Raw genomic sequence first — 25,592 nt, 5'->3', positions numbered from 1 at the left:
ACACGCTTGGCCCCCTCAGCCTCGATAATGGGGTTCGGTTCGTCACTGCGAACTGCGAGCCGCGCACTGGACACCCATGATCAACAAGCGAATCGGCTTTCTGTCGATGTCTTGTCTATGTGGTGTATTGGTGTTTAGTTGTGCTGAGTCTGATGTCAATTGGACGTCTCCTGCCGATCTCCGAGTGCGCCAAGTGGGGTCACCCTCCGTCACTCCCGTATTCCGTTGGTTTGCAGGCAGTGGAACAGAAAAAGCGAAAACGAGCTGCAACTGGTAGTGCAGGCCGCACCGAAGAATGCCGACGCGACCGTTTGCCTGGCCACATACTTAACCTGTATTTCATCTACGCACGCCGTTATCATCGACGTCTCCCTCCCTTCAACCTTGATCGGTTCTGGCGCTGCGCAGTGAAGTCAGCCCTTGACAACTTCCCGAAACTCACATACAATTGAAGCTCCAACCATTCATCCATCTTCGTCCGAGTACCCTGTATACTGAAGCGCTTTGACCGGCAGGACGATGTCGTCATCAACTACAGCCAACAAAGCCACTGCCCCGCGGTGCGGCGGTGACGCGGGAACAACCAAGCAGTCGATTATTTACAAGGTCAGCTCCAGCCCTTCAAGGCCCTCCAGGCATCTAGATATCTAGTTTCCAAACGCTGTCCCACCGCGATTTAGCATGAGAGCTTACATGTACTCACAGGGCATCATGACACCCATCATTTTCGTCTCGTTTCTGCTGTCCCTGGTGTGGGTTGATATCAGATACACCATCAAGAGATCAAGAAATCATAGCCAAGGAGGCTGGATGCCATCGTGGCTGCACAACATCGTGTACCGAAGCTCTCCGTATCATTACGTGCGAGTCAAAACGCAAACGACTCCAAGCCCCAAGGCCGATCAGCAGGAGTGGTACTACCATAGCAAGCAGAAGAAGCTGTTGCGTATGGAGGTTGACGATGCGTTCCAGATGAGGGGACAGGTTCTAGTGGTACTGGCGCTTGTGTCGCTGGTCGTCGTTTGGGCCTTTTGGCTGTTTGCCAACTGGGCATGGCGAAGCATTGGCAGCAGTACCTTCCGTATCTGAGAATACAGAACCGGTAAAGATGTGTGATTCGCGGGATTGACCGTTGCTAGCGTTGTTCACTTCTATTGTTCAATGTTTCTTGAGAAATGCTCCAAGTTGGGATGAACCACTCGGGACAAGATCGCGTCAACGGCTTAGTCAATGTGCCGTGCACTTCTCAGACCCACACGACGGGTGCCTTGTCTAATTCGGATACCCAATCCATCATGTTGACTATGAATGCCTGGCGAGAATGAATGCCAGTGACAGCTCGGACGCTTGAAACAAGGCGATGTTGTCTTTTCTTGCATCGTGTGTTGATCAGCAGCTGTCTGCGTTGTAGACGAGGAAAGCGAGTTCGCCCCTTTAAGGAAGGGATGAACTTGATTTCGTTGATTGGGGCAGTCTAGAAACAGGATTTGATTAACATCAATTTGATAAGCTGGAATTAGGAACCCAGAACGACGCGAATTGTAAGAAAATATAGCAATGCACAGAACTGCCAGGAGAGAGAAGGAGCTGGGGGTTGATGTCAATATCAAATGGGAAGGATAGGGACTGTCATGAAGGCCACGCTTTTCCAAAGGGACTCCCCTCTTCCCATGGATATAGATGTATAAATTAGCCGTCATTGTTCGGTTGTCAGTATACTAGATCGTTTATGCACCAAACAACACCAACGACTGTCGCAGAGGTCTCGTCAGGCTTGGTTGAACATCTACAGAGTACAGCGGGTAAGAACATGCACTTCATCGAATTCAGTGCCGACGTCAGAAACAGAGCGGGGCAAGTCACTACGTACCTATTTCTGACTTCCCTAGCTCGGTAGGTATATCCCTATCTGATGCTAATACACAACATCTACCAATTAGATATCTAAGTACTCTGTCCGATGGCAAGAGGTCCCAGGCAAGGAGCCGCTATTACCCCACACACGCGACGTTGCTCTTTTCTCTTCCGACTTTCAACACGCCAATTTGAGTTTCCTTTGGCGCCACGGTCTTTTTTCCTTCCTTCCGCCGTTCTTGGGCGGTTATCCATCCTTGACTGACCCGGGTGTTAGATGAGATAAAAAATGTCGGAGCCGGAGCTGGAGCCTGGTCGCACCAAGCGGCCCGGCGTCTTGCACGGAACCGCCGCGCCGTTGAGCGACGCGTTGCGAGGAGCACTTAACGCCGCTATCGAGACCATTTACGCGACCGGTGGGCCAGACACGTCCCTTCACTGCAACGCGCCCAACTCAGATATGGGACATCATGCCAGTACGACGAGCCCCGATGCTGCCCTCACGGCGTCTTTTCCAGCCCCTAATCCGCCGCTGGACGCTGCTTTTGCGCGGCTGACAGAGTGTTTGAAGCGCTGGGAATCGAGGATTGAGGATCGCTCATTACGTTGTCAAACCGCCGTCTATCACTTCCACCCTCCATGGAGCTTTGCAGATTATGAAAGCCGGGTCATGGGTCAGAACATGTCTGATGCCGACTCTACTTTGGTAGCCCGCCTTCGCTGGATATGCCCCAAATTGGGATTCGAAGTGTTTCCTGTCGTTCTGAAATACAGCGGAAATGCTTGTCAATACAATGCTTGGGTTCCCCTCGAGCAAGCAAACGGCCACGCGATGCGTGCTTCTTCTGGACACAACGGCTCCTGGAAACCATACCAACATGTCAAGCACACTCCAAGTATCTTTCAATTCAATACCTTCTCAGGTTCCACACTTGCAGAAAGTGCGGCTTGTCATGAACGCAACCTTCTCAACGAAAGGAACGTCTTCTGGGAAAGATCTCGCCGCGGTATATTCGGCTGGCAATCTCCGGACGAACAGCGGCTATATGAAGAAGAGCGCAAGCTTCGCGAGGCGAACCCTCAGTGGTATCATAACATCATCCCGGGTACTAGTAGTGATCTTGGGTCTTACTACGCACCGGTTAGTCTCACCCTGGCACTTGCTTTCCCCATCGTTTTGCGTCGTCTCTGACCGTCTTACAGGCTGTAATCATCGTACCTTTCAGCACGCAGATGGACTTCGTCAACAGGGCTGAAAACCCACAGCCCGTTGCTCGGATTTGGCGATACCTGCTGGCACAGTGCAATGAATCCGTCGAGTCGGCAGCCTACTTCGCTGCTGTGCAAACCTTGTGCAACTTTTTGTGGCCTGAAAATGATGACGCGCCCACAGAGACTCAGATCCTCGGCATTCGAATTCGAGACCGTCAGGAGTGGATCGATGCTGTTGATTCAGACATAATGGGCGACTTGGTTGTTGCTTCATTAGTTACCAAGGACAGCCATCTTTGCACCAGACTCATTGCTCGAACACAAGTTGAGCCCGAAGTAAATTACACCTGGGTGTGTGAGAAGGCCAGCGTTCATGGCTATTTCGCAGCTGATGTGCTTTATGGGTAAGGTCTGAACCCCTATTCAACTGACGTGACTGACGCCCACCAGACTTCGCCGCTTCCTCTTCAAGCGTAGCAACTTCTTGCAAATCGCAGGCATTATTGACAAACTGCCTGCGTATTGCGAAGCTAGTGACAGGGCCGAAACCGTCTTGGAGCTCGTGAAAGCTACCCTGTCAACACTCGAATCACCTGTATCGGCAAGCCATGGCCGAATAGTGGTCAACTTCATAAGACTTTTCAAGGATTTCAAGACGTGGAGCGATGTGTAGGTGTTCCGACAGTCACTGTCATGCAAGTGTGCTGACCGATTACAGCGTGCAACCGGCTATTGTCAGCCAGCACCGGCAGCTTCACCGGCACAGTCAATTTATGCTCGGGTTGCTCAACAGACTCCTTGAGGTGACGAGGAAAGACAATCTTCCTATTGACCAAGTGACGGCCTTTTACCAGCAGTACGCCGACCCGAAGAAACCGTCTCAGACATTGTGGCAGGTTGCTCGTTTGGTCAGCAATGCCGCGAAAGATCAGACTGCCGAAGCCAAGACCGCTCGGCAGACCTGGTTTGCTTCTGAGCCAAAGGAAGAGTTTGTTAATGAAAGGTCAGAACCGCTTCCAATACATCACGCAGTGATTGCCGGCGTCTTCAGAAGCCTTGACCGGCTCGGCATGCACGATCAGGTGACAGACCTGGCCGACTATATGGTCGAACACATTGCCGAGGTCGAGCCTATACAGATTTCACCGCTCTGGATGCCACTCTTGATGGCTCTACAAGACCTGGCCGATCCTGAAAACCGGGCGTTCCGGCGCTTGTTTCAGGCCATCTTCGAGCATTACGACAAGGCTGTCTTCGAAGACATCTCTGACCGACTGGAACATGATCCAGATTCCATATCACATATGGCTGCATGCTGCAAGTACTGCCAAAGTCTGAACTCCTATCTCGAGCAGCCCCTCTGGAAGACAATTCATTTGGTGCACCCAAGGGCTACGGTCAACCACATTGAAACAAGGCTTTGCGGACAAGGAAAGCCCGTTAAGATAGTCGTTTACGGCAAGAACGAAGCGAGCTTGACGATGCAGTTGACGAAGACCTCCCTAGTCAACGAGAAACTGCGCCAGGTTGTGGAATTGCGGCGGCAAGAGGCGACAGCAACTGTACGACAATTTGACCCGGCCAAACTGTTGCCTTTCCTCGAAGACAGGGGAGAAATCATGTGGAGACTCGGGAACGCAGAGTCTGCCGAGGTGCCCAGGGAGATCTCTGCTAGACGCTCAGATTCGCAGGTCACCAGCACTGCGAAGCTGTCAAGATCAAGGTCGTCTTCCACTCCAGATGTTTCTCCGAGCCCCTCAAAGTCGCCTCGGGAAAATGTCCAACAACTTGGGATCAAGAGCGAAACTCCATCAAGCATCGAGACGAGGCTCGACGAATCCACGTCAAGGGCCGAAAGCCCTAGTAATTTCGATACCGTCAAAGCAGAGCCTTCCTCGGCTGCTGGCTCAGCAAGACGCTCGGTTCGTGGAGATATTCGAGCGTTGTTTGGTGCCGCCGGCAACAAGCAGGAAACCACATCATTTAGTAGTCAAAGCCTGCCGAAGGCTAACGGCAGTTCGACAAGAGATCGCCTCAGGGAATTGGGCAACATCAAGCGGGAGTCTACCCCCAAGTACGACGACAATTCAACAGAGCGACTTCGTGCGGTTTTGGCTAAGAGTCGGGCACAGAGGCAGGCGCCTGGGAGCAGTGGCAGCATACCCCCAAGCTCTTTGTCAAAGACAACGACCCCTTCAAAGAGGACGGAATCTCTGGCTTCATCTGCCGCACCCACACGCAGCAGGAATGAGTCTCCTAGCCTCATAAAGACAGTCGGCTTGACAGATGGAACACCACTGTTGCCACTTGTTCAGAGTGCGACTGCTGGATCTGCCAGGTCGCGGCCTTCAGTTCTTGTCGGCCCTTTGGCTGGCTCTACCCCGCTCCTAGGCTCTCTGGCAGGTACCTCGCGCAGAAGCCTAGGTGTCGGGGTTAGAGATAGAAGTCCTTCAAGCAGTCCTTCACGGGCCACGGGCAGCATCGAACCGGACTTCATGGCGGCCATTTTGGATGCGGAGCGTGCGAGAAAAAGGCGTGCCGGTTCTACCTGGGAAGTGCGGGCAGCCTCCGGCAACGTCGTGGGCTCGGGGACATCTTCCAGGAAGTCGATATTCGAGAGCTCCCGACAGGACAAGGAGAATCCTCGGTTGCCGACCTTGACGGGGGCGCCTTGTCTTGGGACCGGTTCAGCTGGTCGAGCGAGATCGACTGCCAGAGCTTTGGTGGCGAGGTCGTCGAACGCGAGGCCGGGCACCACCCGCATTCCCGCCTCGGCCGGGAGCAAAAGAAAGATGGACAGCGACGACGACGCCATCATCGATCTTGGCGGCGACAGCCCTCCGTTCGGCGGCGCAAACAAGAAGAAGAAGAGCATCCCCGTTTTTAACAACCTCGACGACGACCCCTTTGGCGAGGATTGAAGACGGGTTTTGGGGAGAGCTTCTTCGACGTTGAACGGCGCATTGAAAACAAACCAGCGCGCGTCATCTGGATAACGGGCTTGCCGCATTTCAGGAGTATTTTGCGGTTTTGCATTTTCTTGTTTGGTCATTAGGCCAAGGCGTTTCGAGGTGGCCATTTTACGAGCAGAGACTCACACAGGTAGATACCCCCGGGCAGCTTGAGGTGGAACCGGATCACAGTTGGTTATGATTTTAAATAAGTGGAATCCAATTTCTTCTTCTTCTTTTTTTTCCCAACCATTTTTTCTCGCTGCTACGCTTTGAAATGTAACAAAAGCTCCCGTTCCCGTTGCGTATGCCAAGCTGGGGCTTACGAGCGAAGTCTCGCGTGTCAACCACGCAAGCTTACATCACGTAAAGAAGATCCGTGTCTGCATGGCGTTAGCAATGCCGCGTGAGCTGGGTGGACGAGCGACAACTTACCAATCGGGTGACTGCTCGAAAGCTGGGGCAGCTGAGTGTACTTCTCCTCCAGCACGTCGCGGATGCTGTTGAGTAGCTCGACGTAGCTCTGCTGCGGGTTGTTCTTTAGGGCGGTGATGAAGGCGTAGGACATGGCGCCCGTGGCCTGATTGGCGATGGTGGCGTCGGCCCTACGGTCTCTCGGTCAGATGTCTTACGCCAGGTGCCAGAGGAGAGGGGGGGTTGCTTACGATGTCTGGCTGTCCTTGCTGCCAGACCACATGATGACGTCGGCGGGCGAGGTACGGGTTTCTTTGGTCTTCTCGTAGGCGTCGTCGCCGGCGATGGCGCGTTTGCCGAAGCTGAAGATGGAGTTGGCGACGCCGCCGAGGTCGCCCGAGGCGTAGGCCGTGAAAGCCTTGAACAGGCCCTGGCCGGCTTCCTTGGCCAGATTGGGCTCCTTGAGAACACCCTTTGTGGAGTAGATGTAGGGCAGGTCGAGAGCGGAGCCTGAGTGGCACGAGTCGAAGATGGCTGTCAGGCGCACGCCGGGCTGCAGGGGCTTGACCATGATGTGGTGCATCTCGTCGTCGACGATGTGGCCGGCCTCTTTATAGTCGACAGGGTAAATGACCTCATCGTAGCCGTCGTCCTCGTCGCCGTCAATGTCCTCGGTCTGGCCGCCGTGGCCCGAGTAGTGGAAGAAGAGCGAGTCGTTGGGCTGGGCGCCCTGGACGAGCCAGTGCATGGCGCGGAGGATGTTGTTCTTGGTCGGCTGGCCCATGGGCTGCTGCTGGTCGTCGGTGAGGATGACCATGTCCTCACGCCGGTAGCCGTACTTCTCGACGAGGAAGGCCGAGAGGTTCTTGACGTCGTTGATGCAGCCGCGGAGCTCGCCGTCCTGGCCGAAGTAGTTGATGCCGATGAGCAGTGCCTTACGTTTGCCCTGACAGGTGGAGTACTGGAAGCTGTAGCCCTCGGGGGCACCGTGACCGAACTGCTGGGCGCCCGAGGGCGGCGGGGGTGGCGCGTGGCGGTTGCCGTGGGCCCAGTCGTTGGAGTTCACCGTAGGCATGTCTCGGGGCCGAGTCAGTATCGGATAACAGGACGAGGTGGTGTAAGAGAGAGGGTGGCACTTACGGGGTCTTCCCTGGTGTCCGGAACTGACAGGGTAGCCATAGACGTCAAGGCCTGGTGGTGGCGGGTGCGGAGGGGGAGCATACCTGCCGATGTAGCTCTGGTCCGGGTTCGGGTTGGGCGGCGGCTGATTGTAGCCGTAGCCACCCTGACCCGGAGGGGGGCCGGGAGGCGGGCGGTCGTAGCCACCACCGCCGCCATAGCCTCCGTGGTGTTGCGAGGGCGGCGGGCCGGGGGGCTGCTGGTATCCGCCGTAGCCTCCTCCGCCTCCCTGGTGGTGTGAGCCGTAGCCACCTCCTCCCTGGTGGTGACCGCCGCCTCCGTAGCCTCCGTCGTGGCCACCGGAGCCGTAACCGTACTGTCCAGGGTAGCCTGACATGTCGCCGGAGTCAATTGACGCAGTGTACAGGTAGGTGGTTACACTTGGTGTCTTGTTGTGCACAGCGTGCTGTTTCTTTTGGTTTACACCCGCTTCCTGTAACGGATGTGAGTGAGTTTGTGAATTACCGGAAAAGGCGGGGTGAGAGGCAAACCCCACACTTTGAGTGAATAAACGTGGTTGAAGTCGGGCTTGCTCGCGGCTTTCGGGAAAGGCAGAAATTGGAAAGCGGATTTTGCAGAGAGGGCGATCTGATAAACCGCAGTGTTTTCGGCGCTCGGAAGATCGAAGTGTCGTTAAGGATGGAAGGCAAAGGGGCTTGAGAGAGGTGTTGTGGGGTTGAGTGAGACGCGTCGTCCCGATCAGCGAAGGGGGCGGACGGAATGAATGTACTACTGAATGATAAGGCGGTACGGTACGGTACGGTAAGGCGAAGTACCTAATGTTAGGTAGCTTCCCGTCTTTGGGGCTGGGAAAGGGTCTTGTGGTTCTCGGGTTGGAATGGGATGGAGGGGCAGCACGGAGAGAGGCAGCCCAGGATGAGACGCCTTGGGGTCGGAGTGGGTGGGGTTAGAGGGGCAGCAATGGGGGGGGGGCAGCTGCTCTCGGTTGCAGTTTGTGAAGTGTTTGAGCTAGATCGATTCTCCCAAGAACGCTTACTCGTTTGGTTGAAGTACATATATGATTTTATTCGTCGTCTCTTATTCTTGCCACGAGACAACGCGAATCTTGTGTTCCAGAAACCGGTAACCTCAGGTAGGTAGCTTGCTGGATGGCCTTTTTTCTCACAATGATACCTTACCTAGGTACCTAGGTTTTGCACAGCAAAACTGAAAGTCTCACCGCCGACAACCAGCGGCTTGAGATTTGTGCACGAGGGCTGGCACCTGAAATATGCGAAAAAGCCAAGCAAGCCACGCTGAACTGCGGGACTCATCAGCACCTAGGACAAACTGAGCCCAGGTGACGATGAAGGCGATGTGAGCTTGAACAACGACACCGACAACAGGAAACGTGTTTCTGCTTCCACAACCAATCAGACGCAAAGCGTAGCAGCCATATTGCCTGAAGCACATTCGCCGTCACCTGGTGCCAAGAACAATTCGGCAGTCATTTCCTCCCCCTCCCGCAGACAGCAGCAGGAGAGAAGGGACGAAGTGCCCGGACGTGCAGACGGGAAGAAAGGGGCGGAGAGCGGAGGGTTCCCATCGGTGGTGTCTGCCATGACTATCTGCCAGCCTGCGTCTCCCCGCCCGCAGCCCGGGTTCTAATTCAGAGGACCGGACAGACGCGGGCCTAAACCGTTTCAAGTAACGACTCGATGTTTGTGGATGTGGCCGCGTACGCCTTGCAAGCCCGCGGGCGGAAATAGGGTCGGACGCCAAGCCCTTTCCAGGCGACCCAGGCGCTAGATGGCGCCGTAGGGCAGCCTGGCGTCATTCCTCACATGCCGGCGGTGATCACTGTGATCGGGGGTTGAGGTGAGGTGAGGTGAGCTGCCGTAGGTACCTACCTACCGACCTAAGTACCTAGCCGGGACAGGGTAACGGCACCCTGAGCCCTACAAGGAAGACAAAGACGCCAATGGTTGACGGAAGAGCATCCGTTAAAGCACAGTCGATGCATGCTTCTCTGGGGCATCCGTTGCTCTGTGTGCGTGTCCTGGCCAGTTCCCGAGCACGATACTGCTGCCAATGACTCAAATAGAGTAATACGAAGCTAGGAACGGAGCAGCAAGCATCAGCTCGGTCTCGAAAAGCAAGGGCCGGCCGTCTTCGGTATCGGCATCCACGTGTACCTCTGAGTCTTAAACATGGCAAACAACCCGGAGGTAGTAACAGGGTGGCACTAGGACTCTAGGTAGTACATGTGTAGGAAACAGTTCATTCAATCAGGCTGAGGCAAGAGAGACAGCGGCGAGGGGGCTGCCATTCCTCACTTCGCCTGTTTTTTTTCCCTCCTCTTCTCCCCTTCCCCTCCAAACCCTCACCCCTCAACAATCAGCGATCAGTTCTTTTTGCCCCTCGCGCGCGATAATACCGAACGAACAAGCGAACGAACACCACCGACCGATCGAAGCAACAGCAGCTCACTAAATTTTTATTCGCCCACGCTCCTTGATCCCGTTCACGAAACATTCACTCGCTTTCCAACCCCGCAAAACTCCAAAAAATGGTTCGTTTTCGCTTGCGACTCGGATGAGGCTACCCCTCCTCCCTCTTGGCAGCTCAGATGCAGACAGCTCTGCCCTCGACATCCAAGACTGACCAGTTCATGCAAGGCTCCTCCCTACGGTCTCACTGAAGAGCAGTTTAGAGACTACAAGGCCGTCTTCTCCGTCTTCGTAAGTTGCGGCAACCTTGCCCTGCCAATACCGGGCTTCCCCGCCCCCGGGATCGCATTATCGTTGCGCCATCGTCGCTTCTTGGGATGAACCTCTCACTGACAATGGTGTTTTGCCCATGGAACAGGACCGCGATGGCACTGGTTAGTAGCCCAACTCGGCCCGGCTTGGCTCTCTCTTCAATACCGTCACCTACACCCCTTCTCTTCCTGATCGCATTCGCGCGCATTTGTCCTCACGCGACAGCTCCGACACAGCTCATAACCCCGTTCAAATGACTGACTTTTGGCACCAGGTGCCATCAACGCCGAGGAGTTCCAGATCGCCATGAAGTCGCTTGGCCTGAACCCCAGCATCAAGGAGGTCAACGAGCTTATCGCCGAGGTCGACCCCAACAACGACGGCGGCATCGATTTCAACGGTGAGCCCCCGACAGCCACGCGCGGCGCAGCGCCGTGTCACCCCATGATCACATACCTCGAGTGCCATTGCGAACTCGAACACCCCGCGACTGACCGTTTGTCACAGAATTTCTCCAGCTCATGAGCGAGGCGCCCGCGCCTTCGAGCAAGGACTCGGACACCAACAAGGAGCTCGTTGCCGCCTTCAAGGTCTTTGACAAGGACAATAGCGGCTCCGTCTCGCCCTCGGAGCTGCGCCAGGTGCTGCTGTCTCTCGGCCAGCGCGCCACCGATGAGGAGATTGAGGAGATGATCAGACACGCCGATCTGGACGGCAATGGTTCAATCGACTGTGAGAAACCCTCCCTCCCCTCTTCTCCCACAATGCCCCATCCTATGCGATTCGCAGACGTGCCCTGCAGATTCGAGGCGCGGCTCACATACACTCGCCGGAGCTTGCCTGTCCTGCACCGCCGCCCGCCCCCATCTACATTTCGCTTCCCAGCCCCGCCCCCACCCAATGTTCTTTATATAGCAACAATTACTTTCGGAGGATTTGCGGCTGACAACGCACCAAAAAAACTTGCAGACCAAGAATTCGTCCACCTCATGGCCCCGAAAGACGGCAAGAAATAAGCACTTGAAACCTCTCGTGGGAGGAGTGGAAGAATAAGCATACGTTTGGGTGATTTCTTATTTATTGGGTCTGGGACAAATCTTGGTTGGAGGGGGGGAAAAGCACAACACTTGGCTGCCTTTGATACCCTTCCCCCCCGACGAAGGTATAGTGAGATGGACAGAGCTTCGGGTGTGATTTGATAGGCGAAAACCAACTTGACAATACAAATCAATTACGGAAAATCACACCTGCAACATGCACATGCGGACAGGTTCAAGTTGTTTCAAAATGCAATGGATTCTCACTATCGCCATCGATGACGAAACAATATCTTTGGGTCGGGATCGGTTTCTTCGTTGGTCTATACCTATCTCATATAGTCCAAGACCACACTCACTGTTAGACGTGTGTGTTCCTCCTCCAATCAAGAAAAGGGCTGAGATATCCCGCCCCAAATAAAGACAAGGAAATGTGAGCGAGACGTAATCGCCATGGGGGTAATCGTAAGGAGAAGGTAGTAATCGATGAAAGGGGGACAAAAAGTTCCGTAGGGGCTACGATATCGTGTAGCCCGTCCAACCCCCTATTACACACAAAGAGAGAGCGCGGGGTGAGGAGGCGGGTGTTCGTTTTCCGCTTCATCCCCAAAGATTAAGAATGAGAAGGCTGGTTCGTAAACGGAAACGAGTAGTCGTGTGCTTCAACCAGGTTCGCGTTTGCCGTCCTGCCAAGTCGCAAACCATCCCCCCTTCCCAACTGCCTGGCCCATCCGTACCGGCTTTCCAAGCCAGAAAAAAAGAAAGAAACTCGAGGCCGTGGTCGCGTTCTTGGAGGGGTGAGGTGATGAAGGTGACGGTGATGGTATCTCTTTGTTTGGTTTGTTGTCGCACTCGGAAACTTCATGTTTGTTGTTGCTTTTCTTGGCGATTAGAAGCAGCAGGTCAGGCACTCAAGGCAGCACTCGCAGGTCTCTCCGCAGAGCCAACAGCAGCAGAGAGTGGCGATGCTAGAGAATCGAGTCAGTCTGTCATGTCGCAGAACGGAGGGGGCAGAGCTGGATATGCTTACCAGCCGTAGAGGCAGCCCTTGTCATCCTTCTTCTCCTCCTGGGGAGGGGGGGCCTGGCCCTGGGGAGGGTAGTACATCTGAACCCAGACACATCGTGTCAGCCGAATTCTACACGTGGGAAATCTGACTTGCAACGGATGGGAAGGGTGAACTTACGGGCTGCTGGCCGGGAGGGGGGTAACCTTGGGGAGGGTAGCCGCCCTGAGGAGGAGGGGGGGCGCCGTAGTAGGGCCTGAGAAGATGGCGTATGTCAGTTTCCGTAATCTCGCGAAAAAAAAGAGTATGAGAGCATGAGGGTGCGCGCGATGGGGACTTACTGCTGCTGAGGAGGGTATCCAGACATGTTGACTAAGGTTCGTGTGTGAAGGATTTGGTGTAACTAGGCAAAGTTGTCGTGGGCGAGGCTCGCGTGGTGTGAAAAACAGCGAAAGTTGGTATCGAGAGGTATCGAAGGTTGCGCGGGGAGAAGAGAAGACGGCGAAACAGACGGGAATGAGTGAAGGAGGTGGAAGGTGCAAGCTCCAAGTTCCGAGCAGGGGGGTGGGGAGGTCGAGGGTGAAAAGGATGGGATGGAAGGGGAGGAAATATGGAATGGGACGACGGAGGAGTGGATGTGAGTGAGGATGATCCTCGGTCATAGGAGAAGAAAGGTCATGTTTATTAGCTAGGTGCTTGGGGTCGCCGGTTTGCCGGGATCACAACTCAAGAGTCGACCGCCGGCGAGTCGCAGTCCACATTGAATCGGACATACACGCGCGTTACGTGTAAGCCACTTTTGATCCAAGAGGCTACGCCTCACAAAAATCGACAAATCCGGCTTGGGGGATCAAGGGTCTTGCGTTGAATCGCTCCCATTCGGCCTATCCGTATCTCAAAAAAAAACCAAAAAAGCAGGGCCCACTCCATCTCTCCGTCTTTCTCTCTCGCGGGTCCACGGTTCGCCTGTTGGCGAAAAGGGGGTATCTCAGCGCATCCCCAATCCGACCCTCACTCACTCACTCACTCACTCACTCCCTCCCTCAATGTCAGTCCGGAAGACGCGAGGGCGCAGGATCAATGAGAGAAAGACGAAGGGCGATGCAGGAGCGAGGCACGGGGGTTCCGGCCGGGGTGCCGGGCCCTCGGCAGTGGTCTGTGGTGTAAGTTTTTCTAGGCATCGCATGCATTGGGCAAGAGACCTGCACAAAGTTCGACGTGCACTGTAGGGCGGAGCAGGGGCTTGATTTGTTCATGTAACTCTGTATTATTTCTGTATCCATACATAGAAGCCACGCCGTTGAGCAGTTACGTTACTCAGGCATGCATGCCTCACCCCCATATCAAACGGTATTACCGATCATCCACGAACTGAAGTCTGTTCTTGGGGGGCCAGTGGTGGTGGATATGTCGGCATCGACGACCGTAGCCAAGCCCTGTGATCCCTCTTGGCAGGCGTACGCGTCCACGTCGAAAAGCGTTAGTTTGTCTGCAAGCTCCTCAGCTCGGCAGGTCGTTTGGGGCGGTCTTGAGACCCGTTGCCGAGCCCGGTTGAACGGTTTGGAGGCTGTTCTCCCCCCATTCTTTCTCGGACCACCCTTGCCCGACGTCCAGTCATTGGGACAACACATAGCGTAGCAACAGCACCCGACGTGAAGGAGAGCAGGGCGATGCGGTCTTTGAATGCGAGACATATGACTCTTTTTCGCTTCCGTCGCCAGTCATCCGGCCGGCCCATCTGGGCATGGCTGCATCTTCGCGAGCGAATGCTTCTCGTATGCATGGACGTGGCATTAAGGTATGGAGGCATGACAAAGTGACACTGTTCCTGGTCGTGATATTTTTTCCAGAGGCGGTTAGGCCCAACCTTGCCGCGAAATCGTTAGCATCCACCGGTAATAAGGCAGAAACTCAATAAACAGGGGTGGTTTTTCGAAGCTCTCAGGGGACCAGGGCCTGCCAGGGAAGCCTCCGGTCAGGGCTAGTCCGGATTCGACACCTCTGACCCTGTTTAAACTGGTTGGGTGGACGGCAGCGGACAGGGCGGAGCGCGGGTGCGGCCAAGCACTGCTGCCACCCACCTCACCTCAGTCAAAAATGTCACTGTCTAACGAAACGTGAAGCACGTCTCGAACATGCCATGCTCCTCGTGCCACTCGTTGTCCGTCTCTCTCAACACACACACACACACACACCTAGGGACTTCAGGATAGGTTGGGATCGTAGGGATCGCCTGAGCCCCATGTTTGAACTCCTATTTCCTATGTAACCCGTTGGACCCTTGCCTACGGCTGCCCTACCAGTTGTCTGTACCTGTAGTCTGGTGACTTGTCGGAAGGCCCCAGTAAACCATTCAGTCGCCATCAACCAGGTATACTGATTGGCCTTACCTGTCGCTCATACTTTCTCCGTAGTTGGCCTCCCCGCCCGCGGGCGCCTACCTCATCCACCGTCCTAATCTACCACCGTCTTAATCTACTATTGCCCCCGGAAGTGATACAGGAGCGGCTCGCTGGCTGGCAGCCGCCCTACCTACTACATACCTACCTAAAAGCGACAGTGCCTGCTGACTCCTCAGTGGAGGGTGAGGGGGGGCACTCATCCATCAACATGTGCTTGTGACCTACCTCCATACCTAGGGAAATAAGTGATTGAGAGCCTCCAGCATCCACCGTCGTCCGGTGAGGGGACATCTTTGAAATTGCCTTACTTACAATAGCAACGTCTAGGCTCTTGAGAGGGGGAAGGGACCCTCCCTCCTGAGGCAGGTACCCCGGCTCGTCTCGCGAGTGCGGCGGCAGCTTTCATCCAACCTCACTCGCCCCGTACCTTCCCTGACTGGTCTCGGGTCCATAGTCAATCTGCGCCGGGAGGGAACCCATCGGCGCCCTCACACACGACCTTGAACCTCTGAAGTACACACGAGACACACACATACACACGCACGCACGCACGCACGCACGCGAACATGCACTACACTCGGCCTGCAGGCTTCACTTCGCAACCCAGAATTTAACTGCGAAGCATCCAGTGATCCACTCGCGGAGCCTGTCGCCCTCCGCAATTCAAGAGCCCGGCGGCCCAGAAGTCTTGTCGAAGCTTCTCGCAGCGGACCAACGAGCTTGCCCGTCTCACCAGACCTTCCCCTTCCCGCTTCCTCGCTTGGCTTGGAAACCCTCCCGTTTGCCGCCAGATCTCCTTTCTCTTAGTCTTCTCTGAGAGGGTCTACGCACTTGGTTCGTTATTTTTCCTTTTCCTGCCGCGACTTCCTGACCGCCCTTCGAAATAAAGAAAAGGGCTTACGCAGCGCCGCGCTTTCTCAGGTTGCCCCTCGATCTTTCTCGGCCTCTGCCGTCTCATCCGTCCTCCCCGTCTCTACACCACTCAACTCACACATCCCCGTCCGCCCTACCAAGTCATCAACCTTGCTCAATTGTAGCCCCATCAACAAGAAAGGGTCACCATGTCTTTCTTCAAGAAGCTCACCAAGGAGTTCGAGGACCTCAAAACCTCCTTCTCCGACGACAAGCCTGCCGAGAAGAAGGAAGAGAAGAAGGACGACCAGCAGCAGCACACCGGTAGGCGACTCCCATGCATTATCAGCTCACTCCCAACCCACACAGAAACAGATGAGAGGGAGGTAGAAACGTGCCACTCATGGTTTGTCGGGCCATCAGAACTCATATACGTCCCTATGGTCATTCTGGTTCTGAGAACCCTGCCTCGTTTATCATCCAACCAAACCAGACACTTTCTGCCCAGCCTTTCTTCACCTAGATACCATCCAGAGCCTACCCATCTACCATTGTCGTTATGATAAGGTTACTGACTCGCATTCTTCCCACCTAGGCGAACGCAACTTCGGTGATCACTCGCAGCAGCAGCAGCAGCAGCAACAGTACGGAGGATACGGCAGCGGCGCTCCCCCCTCCAACTACCCCTACCCCTCGCAGGCACAGCCTCAATCCGGCCCGGACCACGGTTACGGCAGCCAGCCCAGCTACGCCCAGACTCCGCCTCCGGCTCCCCAGTCCGCCGCGCCCCCAATGGCCGCTCCTCCCGTCTCAAGCGGCTGGCTCGTCCAGTGGGACACCACCAACAACCGCTGGTTCTACGTCGACCAGAGCACCGGCCGTTCCCAGTGGGAGCACCCGTCCCCTCCCACCGGCCCCCAGGGCGGATCCTCCTACGCCCCGCCTCCCGTCCCTCCCCACCCTTCCTCCGACACTAGAGCGTTCGGGGGTGACCAGGGCCACGGCTACGGCTCTCCCGCTCCTTCTTACGGCGGTGCTGCCCCCTACGGCGCCCCGTCCTACGGCGGCTCCCCCGCTCCTTACGGCCAGGCTCCTTATGGAGGCGCCCCCTCTCCCTACGGTCAGCCTCCTTACGGCCAGGCTCCTTACGGCCAGGACCCTTACGCCCAGCAGGGTGGCAATAACCCCTACGGCGACAAGGACAAGGAAAAGAAGAGCAACAGCAGTGGCATGCTTCTCGGCGCCGCCGGTGGACTCGCCGTCGGCGCTGTTGGTGGCGCTTTGATCGCGAACGCTCTTAGTAAGTACAACCATCCGTTAAGGGCAGTTAATAGTGCCATCTGGCGTCTTCGCTTTCTGCTGTATGAGTACTGTATTCACTGACCGGTCTTTGTACAGACGACTCGGATGACGAGAGCAAGGCCGCCGCTGCTGCCGCTCCTGCCGCGCAGCCTCAATACGGAGGCTACCAGGACCCCTACGCGGACTCTAGCGCTCCTCCCGCTGTTCTCCCACCCACTGACGCCGATGGCGAGTCTGTGTCTTCCAGCGACCGCGAGGACGTCCAGGACGCCCGCGCCGAGTATGAGGAGGCTTTGGCCGCCGCTGCGGACTCAGATGCCAGCAGCAGCGACCACGAGCGTCTCGAGGAGGCCAGAGAGGAGTACGAGGAAACGTACGAGGAAGTTTACGGCGATGACGACTAGACTGGCTTCGAGATCGAGTAGACGTGCGGCGAGAAAGACGTCTTAGACTTCAAGACTCGCAGCGACGACTACATGATGAAGATATGATGGCTCAGCATTGCGTGGCAGTTGGTTTGGCATCAAAGGATGTTTCGGCTTGGTCGTTTAGGGACAATCGTTACCTTATCTCATTACTTTGGTTCTCCAGAGCCCCTGAATTTCAGAACGCGAGACGCTTTGTTGGTCTCGGCTTAGTTCGCTTTCCCCAGCATCACATTGATCGAGTGAGACATGCGTCGGCACCTGGGATCATGGGTGGTAAAGACAGCCATGATTCGGCGAAAAGCACTCACGCGACAGCTACAATTATGTCCCTCCTCCCTCTCCTATCGTCCACATGATACCAACTATTTATTGCATCCCACACGATCGATCGGAGCCCGCTGCAAGGCAGGGATAGAAAGCTAATGGCAGAATTCGTTATTGGACCCCCCCCCCCCCCCCCGGGTCCCTTTTTCCTGTAATACACAAGGTGTCTCGGTCATCTCTTGAGATCGTTGACCGTCGTCTGCGTTCGAGACACGCGATATCGGCCACTGGGGGTGGGTGTTAACGGGAGGTCCCCGGGGCTTTACATGAGGGAAGGGAATTTAATCCCTTCGATTGGCTGTCCGTCTCCTCGGAGGGTTCGCCGACGGTGTTTCTTCTTCCCAAGAGACAAGGCTCCTCCTGCTCCCCGGGATTTGCGGTCATGTATGTACGAGCTCGCTGGGGAAGCTGGTCTAGATGGGGTGAGATGATTGAAGGTGATCGATCATCTTTGGGTGGGGTGTGTGGCGGATGGGTGAGGTTAGGAATAAGGAATCATGGCGATGGAAGTTACGACATGGATATCCTACGCGTCCGTTTGGAGTGAGAGTGCTGAGGCTGTTTGAGTTGGCGAGACAATCCGCTTTCAGTCTTTCACCCTCGCCCGTTTTTTGTTTTGTTTTTGGCAATCTCTCACTCACACTCACACGCTCAGACCACCTCAGCTCCGAAAGGGCACGGTTTCGCGGGCCAGCGCCCAGGGACCACCCCTCCAATTCAGGTACATCAACGAGCCGATAGGCTGGCTCATCGGTGCGCTATCGCAATGTTTTTGCGTCCCCCTCCCCCAAAAGTAACCGCGAATCATAATGAAACCCTCTCCCGCACACTACGGCCCCCAAGCAAGTGCGCACCCCCCTACAAGTATTTCATACCCATCTTCCCCACACTGTCTCAGCGCGCTTTCCCAGCCATCGACTAACGGCATCAAGCAATCACCCCCCTCCCCCTCCTCTTCCTCCTCCCCAGCCATCCCTTGCGTCCCGCGATGATCCTGTACGGTGCTCTTTTCGGGAGTCTCGACTGAGATGATGGTTTGCCTACGTAGTCTCTCGCCTTTTCACACCCCGGATCCGTCCCTTTCCCCGTGGTCGAAGGCTACAGATGGGAAGGACGACGAGACGCGTTGGATCGTTTCCAAGAAGGGGGGATAGCAGCGCTGAGAAAGACTGGTGGTTGCGCCTGAGGTCAAGTTGACGAGGGAGGTTTGGGGGAAAGCCCCTCCTCCTCTTTCTTTTGCTCTGCCTTTGCCTAGAGTTGTGAACGCATGTGGTATGGAGACAAAATCGACGGGATTGTACCCGTGGCGGCGTTCGCACCCTCGCCATCCCCCCCCAAAGGACCCCAACCATGCCCAGCCTCCTCCTCTCCTCCCCATTTGAGCAAGAGGCGGCTGGGCCTGCGTTTCTACTTTTAGTTCCCGGGCCACTATCGCGATGGGCCGCCGGTGGGTTATCGTTTGGCTTTTAACCCGTGAAGAAGGGGGTAGGGGGAGAGGAGGCTGGGCGTTGATGAGAAATGGCGATCCGGGTCGGCACCCACGCCGGAGGCCAGAATGGTCGCGCGCCACCTCCCGATGGGACGGACGGACGGACGGCGTGAGCTGCGGTAACGGCCGTCGTTGGCCTGGATCATCACACGGATCTCAACGGCTCTGACGGCGGCTCTTTGGCAGGCGCCACACGGCAAGTAGGTAGGTGGTTGGCTAGCAAACGCCAACGGGGGCGGAGGAGGGGGGTTAACTGTGTGTTGAAAACCCGCCCTCCATTGCTCTCAGGTGTTTTTCTGGCAAAAGAGGTTCGGACCTATGTACAGACAGACAAGACGCACGACGCATGCGGACACTAAGTCGACGGCGCTGCATGTACCGAGCCATGCAACGCGAGATGATATCAGGGAGTAGGCCCGTCCGCGAGTAAGTCCTGCCGCATGCGGCAGCAAAGTTTGCTCACAAAGGAAACGAGGGACGGATAGATGTTTGTATGTCACTGGTCTCTCATTCCTAACGCTATGCATTTGATTCAAGGCTTGCAAGCTACGGGAAAGCTTCTTCTGGTGTTCCAGCGCACATGGAACGAGGAGCGGGACCACAGGTGGATGGATGGAAGGATGATGATGATGATGATAAGATTGCGAACTCAAAAGCTACTTCAGCTCGAGATCAAGCTCAGGATAGACCGCGCTGTAAATCGCTCCAAAATGTTTCCCCAAATCAGAACAACGTCAATTTCGGGCGTCTTCCCCGTTGACGGACATTTCAAACGCCAGCCACATACGGCATCCCGTGTCATCCCCAAACCAGGAACGATACACGCCGCAAACCCAACAAAGTGACAATAAATGAACAGATGGAGGCCGACAATAAGGAAATCCATCACCAGGTGCCGTGGAGCTTGGTCCTCCGGCTACTCCTCCGGCCCTTGAGACCAATGTCCCCCTGTAGCATTAGGTTTTTCCACCGACGTGACAGGCAATTCCTGTCCTTGCCTAGGCTGCGTGCGCAGTCCTGCCACTCCGTCTTGCTGAGCTTGAGCTTCTCGAGCACGAGTTCGACGAGTATGCGGTCTTCCTCGGCGCTCCACGGCTCCCCGTCGGCCTCGACCTCTACGCTGGAGCCTTGTGCCTCTTCTGTGTTTTTCATATTCGTGCCTTCGCCACCATTGAGGAGGTGCAGTGTGTGGTAGTCGGAGCGCTCGAGGCCGAGTGGTATAACCTCGGGCGCGATGCGCGCGCGCTTAGGCGTGGATGGTGAGGAGGGGACCTGGGAGTCGATGTGGTTCTGATCTTCAGAAAAAGATTGGCGCCGCGACGAGATATCGAGGTCGCTCTCGACGTCCCCGTCCGTGTCATCGTCGGCCGCGCGCCGGCGCTTGTTCACGCCACGAGGCGCCGCGCGCTTGGCGATGCGCTTGCGCGGGAGGTGGTCGCTGTTGACGCCGCCATCCTGCTTCGCGCGTGAACGCAGACGAAGCTTTAGAGGAGGAGGCGCGTGGGCAAGGGGCGGCGTTGGCAGCTGCGCTGGTGTGGGCAGCGAGTACTGCTGTGCGTCGTAGGTGGGAGCGGCGATAGGCTGGTGTTGAGGGGTCGAGAGGAGGGCCTGGAGGGAACGGCAAGTATCGAAGATGTTGCCGAAGCCGGGGTTCGAAAGGGATGGGGGGCTTGCGGGAGGCGATGCGAACAGGGAGGCCTGGAGGCGCGTGAGAGGCGGCTGCGACGTGTCGCACGAGAAGGCGGAAGGCATGAGCATGTTGGGCGATAGAAACGCGCTTTGTATTGATCTGCCTTGGAAGATGCGATTTCGCGTATGTGGGTTGGCGGGTTCGCGACAGCAAGGAGGCTTTCTTTCTCTTTCCTTTTGCTGTTGTGCGCGACTTTGCGACGGGAGGAGAGACGGGGGCGAAGGGTCTTGGAGGAATGCGCCGCGACACTGTAGGGAGAGCGCGCGAAGGGGTTTAAAGGGTGAAGGTGCTAGTCGCAAGGTCAAGCGTCTCGTCCGAAGTATTGGTTCAGGGTTTGCTGTATGTTTCAGCGATGGTGAGGAATGCGGGTGAAGCAATAATGTGTGTCTAGGGAGTTGATGAGTGGTGTGTCGGTGAGAGAGTTCGGCGGGAGCGGCGGTGGTGGATGGGAAGAAGGGAAAGGTTGGCTGGGACCTGGATGTCGGCAAGAGTGAGTGGCAGGTGGCAGATGGGATGGCGGAGGATTAATGGGGACTAATATGTCTGGGAAGGGAGAAAATGGCTTTCCTGGCGGACGGTGTGGGTCGACCTGCACCTGACAGGGTCCGTCCACTGGCTGGGCGCAAGCTGCATGCTGCACGTACATTGTGTGCGGTGTGGGTCCCACAGTGTTCGGAAGCGGGTCACTATGTGCTTATATGCAAGCTCTTTCACTGTCTGGAGCATCTTCGGTACGTACTTCCTCAAGTTTTATTGGTAGGTTGTTTGTGAGAGAGGGACAGCCCAAGCTTCTGAGCTGACCATCCCATCAAGTCTTCGTCCCACGAGCCCAACCGCTGGGGAGTTTGTGGCGTATGTATGCAACTGAATGACTGCGTGGACCTACTTTTTCAAGAACGATGCGAATCTTTCACAGTACAGGTCATACAGTACCGACCCGTTACACACCTTGCCGGGGGTCGTGGTGGTGGTAGTGGTTGTGATGGAAGCCTCCCGACACAGCACCAGAAAAAAAGACAGAAGTGTGGTCGAGGTCCCTCCAGACCCCAACGGCTAGACGCGCTACGCGAATGGGTACGCGATCTCGACCTTAACCTCGACTCCTCCCCTTGCCACACTGTCTCGAGGGCGCACATATTGTTTGTCTCAACCCTCGGGCTGTACCTTGACTCTGGGACGGCTTGCTTGCTTCTTCTTTCAATCGCCCGCTTCTCACCCCTCCTCGCTCCCTCGAATCCCTCGCTAACCTGCAGTAGCTGCTCTTTCTCATCCGGTCGTCCATCTGCAAGGGTCATCTCAGAATAGCAAATACGGCCATCAGTTCCAATTCCAACACCCCCTCCTTTCTTAGCCCTTTTGACCTCGATCTTTCGACTCTGGTCCTGTCTCTACCAAAGCGTGTCCCAATATTCCTCGCAACTACTCGCCGGTTGGCAGCCTTGGCCTTGCTCCTTGCTTCTTTCTATCTGTCTCGCCTATCGTGCCCTTTCCGATTCTCCATCTCCAGTGTCTTTCTTTCTCCTCTTTCTCGCGCTTAACCTCGATGGGGTCCGACCAACTTACTCCCTCTCTTTCTCTCCACGCTCATGCAAGGCGGTCTTTGGCCCAATGCCAATCCCTCTCATCTACACCTTGTCTCGCCTTTGGCCCCGGCGCCCTTGCCCAACAACAATCATTGGACTAGTATCCGTAGACAAAATCCGTCTCCCTCGTGCTTCTGCGGCCGAAAGAGAGAGCTGCAAGCCATGTAAGACAGTCGGTCCCTCGCGAACTTTTACTCTTCTTCACCTTGGGTCGCCACCTCCCGCTTAAGTCCCGTGCCGTCGGGAAACGCAGAGTAGACGCCGCTGTCTGTTCGTTCTCTTTAGGCCGCCTACGTTAGCTCATAATATGGTGCTAGAGGCAGTGCGGTTCGCGCCCTCCCTTTCGTCAGACACACACGTACAATGTGAGAGATCGGGCATTCGTCCATCTCGCCTCTGTAGCCTCTTCAGAGCCTAGCTCGATCCAGGGGAGGCGTCTATCCACGCGCGCGCTGCCCATCTTTTTCGGCAATGATTGATTCACACTACTCTCAATCAAAAGTCTCCCTCTCTTCTGGTTCTGGTCATTGCGCATTGCTTCAAAGACTATGTTGCCGCTTGGTCTAGGAAGCGAAGTGCGAGCAGCCGATCGCTGACAGGCAAGCAGACCATCTTAAATCCATCCGGAAGATTCGAGGAGTGGATCAGACAGAGGAACCGTCCAGCTCGTGTTCCAAGCCGGGTCTTGAGAGTAAAGCGTGCTTCCCATGCCGTGTCACCGATCACCGCTTCCATTTAGACTTCCTCGCCCAATCCCAGGTCTCCACTCCGGAGGACGCAACGTGCTGCGCCAAGGGTTCTCGGGCGCGAGTTGTCCGCGGCATGAGCCTGCAGTCCGTATGTAGGCCGGCCAGCTGCTGCTCTGCCTCCTTCGTCTGGTCTGCTGTCCACGTTCCTGTGGTCCACATCCCCAGTCCTGCCCACGGCTCCTGAGCAGAGTCAGTCCTCGTCCGTCCATCTTAATACTCCTGTCAAAGGATGTTCTGCTTAGCTCCTACGACAGCGTCATCGTCCATGGTCCTAGCACACCATTTTCCCGGCTGCAACTTGATATGTGTCGTAAGCAGTCGGGACTTTGAAGGCAGCCAATCCTCTCGGAAGCTTGTTTTCGACACGGTTTCCCGAATGACCATTTCGTCACACCCACTGGCCATGCCATCGCTTGTAGTGGTCCGAATGATACATGACTCGGAGGGGTTCGCCGCTCCCGGCCAGGCCACGAATGGTCGATTGATTGCTTCCGAAACTTCCGCTTCAGAGGATGCTTGATATCCTTGTCACCCGTCAACCGCCCTCATGACACACCTCGTCTCTGTCTTGGGACACCATAGAATCAGCCACGGGGTTCTATGGGCGCGTGGACGGGCGGTGTGATAACGGTGATTGTGGTGGTAGTGCGCTGCTGCTGACATTCGATGGCACATTGTCACACAAGAGCGTATGCCCCACGAGGGCGCAACGATTGTATCAGAAACAAATGGGGGATGCCGAAGCCCTTGACTCAATGAGGGGCAGGCTTTAATGGCTTGCATCAGAAACGTGGGTAATCGCTCCCCTCTACCCCGCCCCTCTTCCCACTTTCGCGATTTCGACATGGAAGCCGGCCATGTTCGTTCTCATATCGCGATTATCAAGGTCACCAGCGGCTTTCGTCTGTTCCCGTAGACAGCCAGACGGTGATGGTATCCCAAGTCCGAGTTTGGCATCACCGTTCGGGGAGTAGGTGAGAGCGCCATTCGAGTGACCGAATGAGCACACCGAAAGGTACAGAAGGACGGGTGAAAAGAGCAGAACCAGGAATGAAGAGATGGGCGGCCCCGTTGGGAAACTCTATCGATGCCGACGGCGCGTCGTCGCGAGCCGCACGCGTCTGTCACGTCAAAGACACGTCTTCTCAGCGGGGTCGCGTTTAATTATCTGCAGCACCCATTGACGAATCAGCAGGGGGACCTGGACCGGCGTCCCACGTCATTGGCTCATCGTTCCCAAGCCGTTTCATCCCACACAGTGCGCCTTTTGTGCGGCGGGTGGGTCCAAGCCTGGAAAGGTACGTATCGCGCCATGCCAACGTCACTCGTTGACTATTTTTCTCTCAAACTTCACCTCGTGGGCAGTGCTATGTTGCGCCCGCCATCCTGTTTCGAGAGGGCTTCTAGACCCAGTCTGACTGTGGACTCGTGGAGAAGGTTGGAGGCGGTGGTCGGTTTTGGCCATGGCTGGGGTTTCCCCCGTCGGATGTCGTGCGCAAACGCAGCCCTCTCGTGGACCCTACCTATCCTTTTTCGCAGGCCAGCATCCCCTCCCGAGTCACCATAGTAACTATCGTCCCGCGTCCAGCCGCCAGCCAATCTCTTTCGTTGCGCAAAACCCGTTGCGAAAAGTCGTCCTGGCAACGATCGGATGCGCTCGATTGCGGGATATTAACGTTCCAGCTAACCCACCGCCGCCCGTGATCAGAAAGGGTCTGCCGGTCGATCCCGCGAAGCTCTGACCGTCCACCTGGTGCGGAAAATCTGCGCAACCTTACCCGGCAGCACCCGTTTTGGCGTCGACGAGGAGCTTGAATTGCCTCCCACGGAGCCGATTCTGATGTCAGCCAAAACCCGTGTACACTCTTCGTGACTTGCACTTGGGTTCACTCTCCGGTAACTATGGACCAAAATCTTTTGATGCACGGAACATCGTTCTGCCGTGTTCCTGATATATGTTTACTCTGCTCATTGAACCCGACCTCCAACGGGCATCTTTTAAACACCACATCCTTCTACATCAGACGGGCAATACTAGTCTCAGTTTGCGCTACCTCGTCTTCAGAACTCCTTGGTTCCTGCCGCAAAGTGGTGTTGTTGTTGTTGTTTTTTTTGAATCACTGTCCCTTCCAAAGTGCAGACCTGCTCAGTATCTCGCCTACGTACTGTTAGAACAAATGCCCTTATGGGCGAAGCAATGAGCCCAAGTTCATGATTCTTGCACCTAGCTCCAGCGCGTGATTCTTCTTCTGTGAAAATTTGTCTCAGCACTTATTGTATTCTGTTGATAACAAAAGGCAACGCTCAGTCACAACGACATTCGGACGCACAATCCCTGTATTGCTGCATCGATTTTCGGGTGATACTATTCATCTATGCCAACCATATCTCCATTATTTGAGGTTCAAAATCGTTTTT

General features: G+C 55.7%; 7 protein-coding genes across 7 annotated transcripts; 5 read left to right on the top strand and 2 right to left on the bottom strand.

Moving 5' to 3' along the window:
* Nucleotides 1–519: 519 nt before the first annotated feature.
* On the top strand, nt 520–1,089 carry CH63R_01031 (ATP phosphoribosyltransferase; the record flags this gene model as incomplete). The annotated part of the gene is made up of 2 exons (XM_018296006.1): nt 520–606; nt 652–1,089. The coding sequence occupies 2 exons, from the start codon at nt 520–522 to the stop codon at nt 1,087–1,089; spliced, it is 525 nt and encodes a 174-aa protein (XP_018164368.1).
* A 1,054-nt stretch (nt 1,090–2,143) lies between these two features.
* CH63R_01030 (uncharacterized protein) lies at nt 2,144–5,987 on the top strand (the record flags this gene model as incomplete). Its single annotated transcript, XM_018296005.1, has 4 exons — nt 2,144–2,995; nt 3,058–3,470; nt 3,517–3,735; nt 3,785–5,987. 4 exons carry the CDS (start codon nt 2,144–2,146, stop codon nt 5,985–5,987), a joined length of 3,687 nt encoding a protein of 1,228 aa, XP_018164367.1.
* A 387-nt stretch (nt 5,988–6,374) lies between these two features.
* CH63R_01029 (Caspase domain-containing protein) lies at nt 6,375–7,947 on the bottom strand (the record flags this gene model as incomplete). The annotated part of the gene is made up of 4 exons (XM_018296004.1): nt 6,375–6,400; nt 6,453–6,622; nt 6,683–7,508; nt 7,572–7,947. 4 exons carry the CDS (start codon nt 7,945–7,947, stop codon nt 6,375–6,377), a joined length of 1,398 nt encoding a protein of 465 aa, XP_018164366.1.
* A 2,462-nt stretch (nt 7,948–10,409) lies between these two features.
* CH63R_01028 (Calmodulin) lies at nt 10,410–11,328 on the top strand (the record flags this gene model as incomplete). Its single annotated transcript, XM_018296003.1, has 4 exons — nt 10,410–10,434; nt 10,587–10,712; nt 10,820–11,044; nt 11,282–11,328. The coding sequence occupies 4 exons, from the start codon at nt 10,410–10,412 to the stop codon at nt 11,326–11,328; spliced, it is 423 nt and encodes a 140-aa protein (XP_018164365.1).
* A 4,490-nt stretch (nt 11,329–15,818) lies between these two features.
* On the top strand, nt 15,819–17,315 carry CH63R_01027 (WW domain-containing protein; the record flags this gene model as incomplete). Its single annotated transcript, XM_018296002.1, has 3 exons — nt 15,819–15,933; nt 16,205–16,909; nt 17,008–17,315. The coding sequence occupies 3 exons, from the start codon at nt 15,819–15,821 to the stop codon at nt 17,313–17,315; spliced, it is 1,128 nt and encodes a 375-aa protein (XP_018164364.1).
* A 2,722-nt stretch (nt 17,316–20,037) lies between these two features.
* On the bottom strand, nt 20,038–20,910 carry CH63R_01026 (DNA-binding protein; the record flags this gene model as incomplete). Its single annotated transcript, XM_018296001.1, has 1 exon — nt 20,038–20,910. One exon carries the CDS (start codon nt 20,908–20,910, stop codon nt 20,038–20,040), a length of 873 nt encoding a protein of 290 aa, XP_018164363.1.
* Nucleotides 20,911–21,700: 790 nt separating this feature from the next.
* On the top strand, nt 21,701–22,380 carry CH63R_01025 (uncharacterized protein; the record flags this gene model as incomplete). The annotated part of the gene is made up of 2 exons (XM_018296000.1): nt 21,701–21,916; nt 22,099–22,380. The coding sequence occupies 2 exons, from the start codon at nt 21,701–21,703 to the stop codon at nt 22,378–22,380; spliced, it is 498 nt and encodes a 165-aa protein (XP_018164362.1).
* Between the last annotated feature and the right edge of the window lie 3,212 nt (nt 22,381–25,592).

This window comes from Colletotrichum higginsianum, chromosome 1 (genome assembly GCF_001672515.1).
Source record: "Colletotrichum higginsianum IMI 349063 chromosome 1, whole genome shotgun sequence".
NCBI classification, from domain to species: Eukaryota; Fungi; Ascomycota; class Sordariomycetes; order Glomerellales; family Glomerellaceae; genus Colletotrichum; species Colletotrichum higginsianum.
The sequence above is the reverse complement of the archived record's forward strand: the minus strand, read 5'-3'. Positions and strand labels throughout refer to the sequence as shown.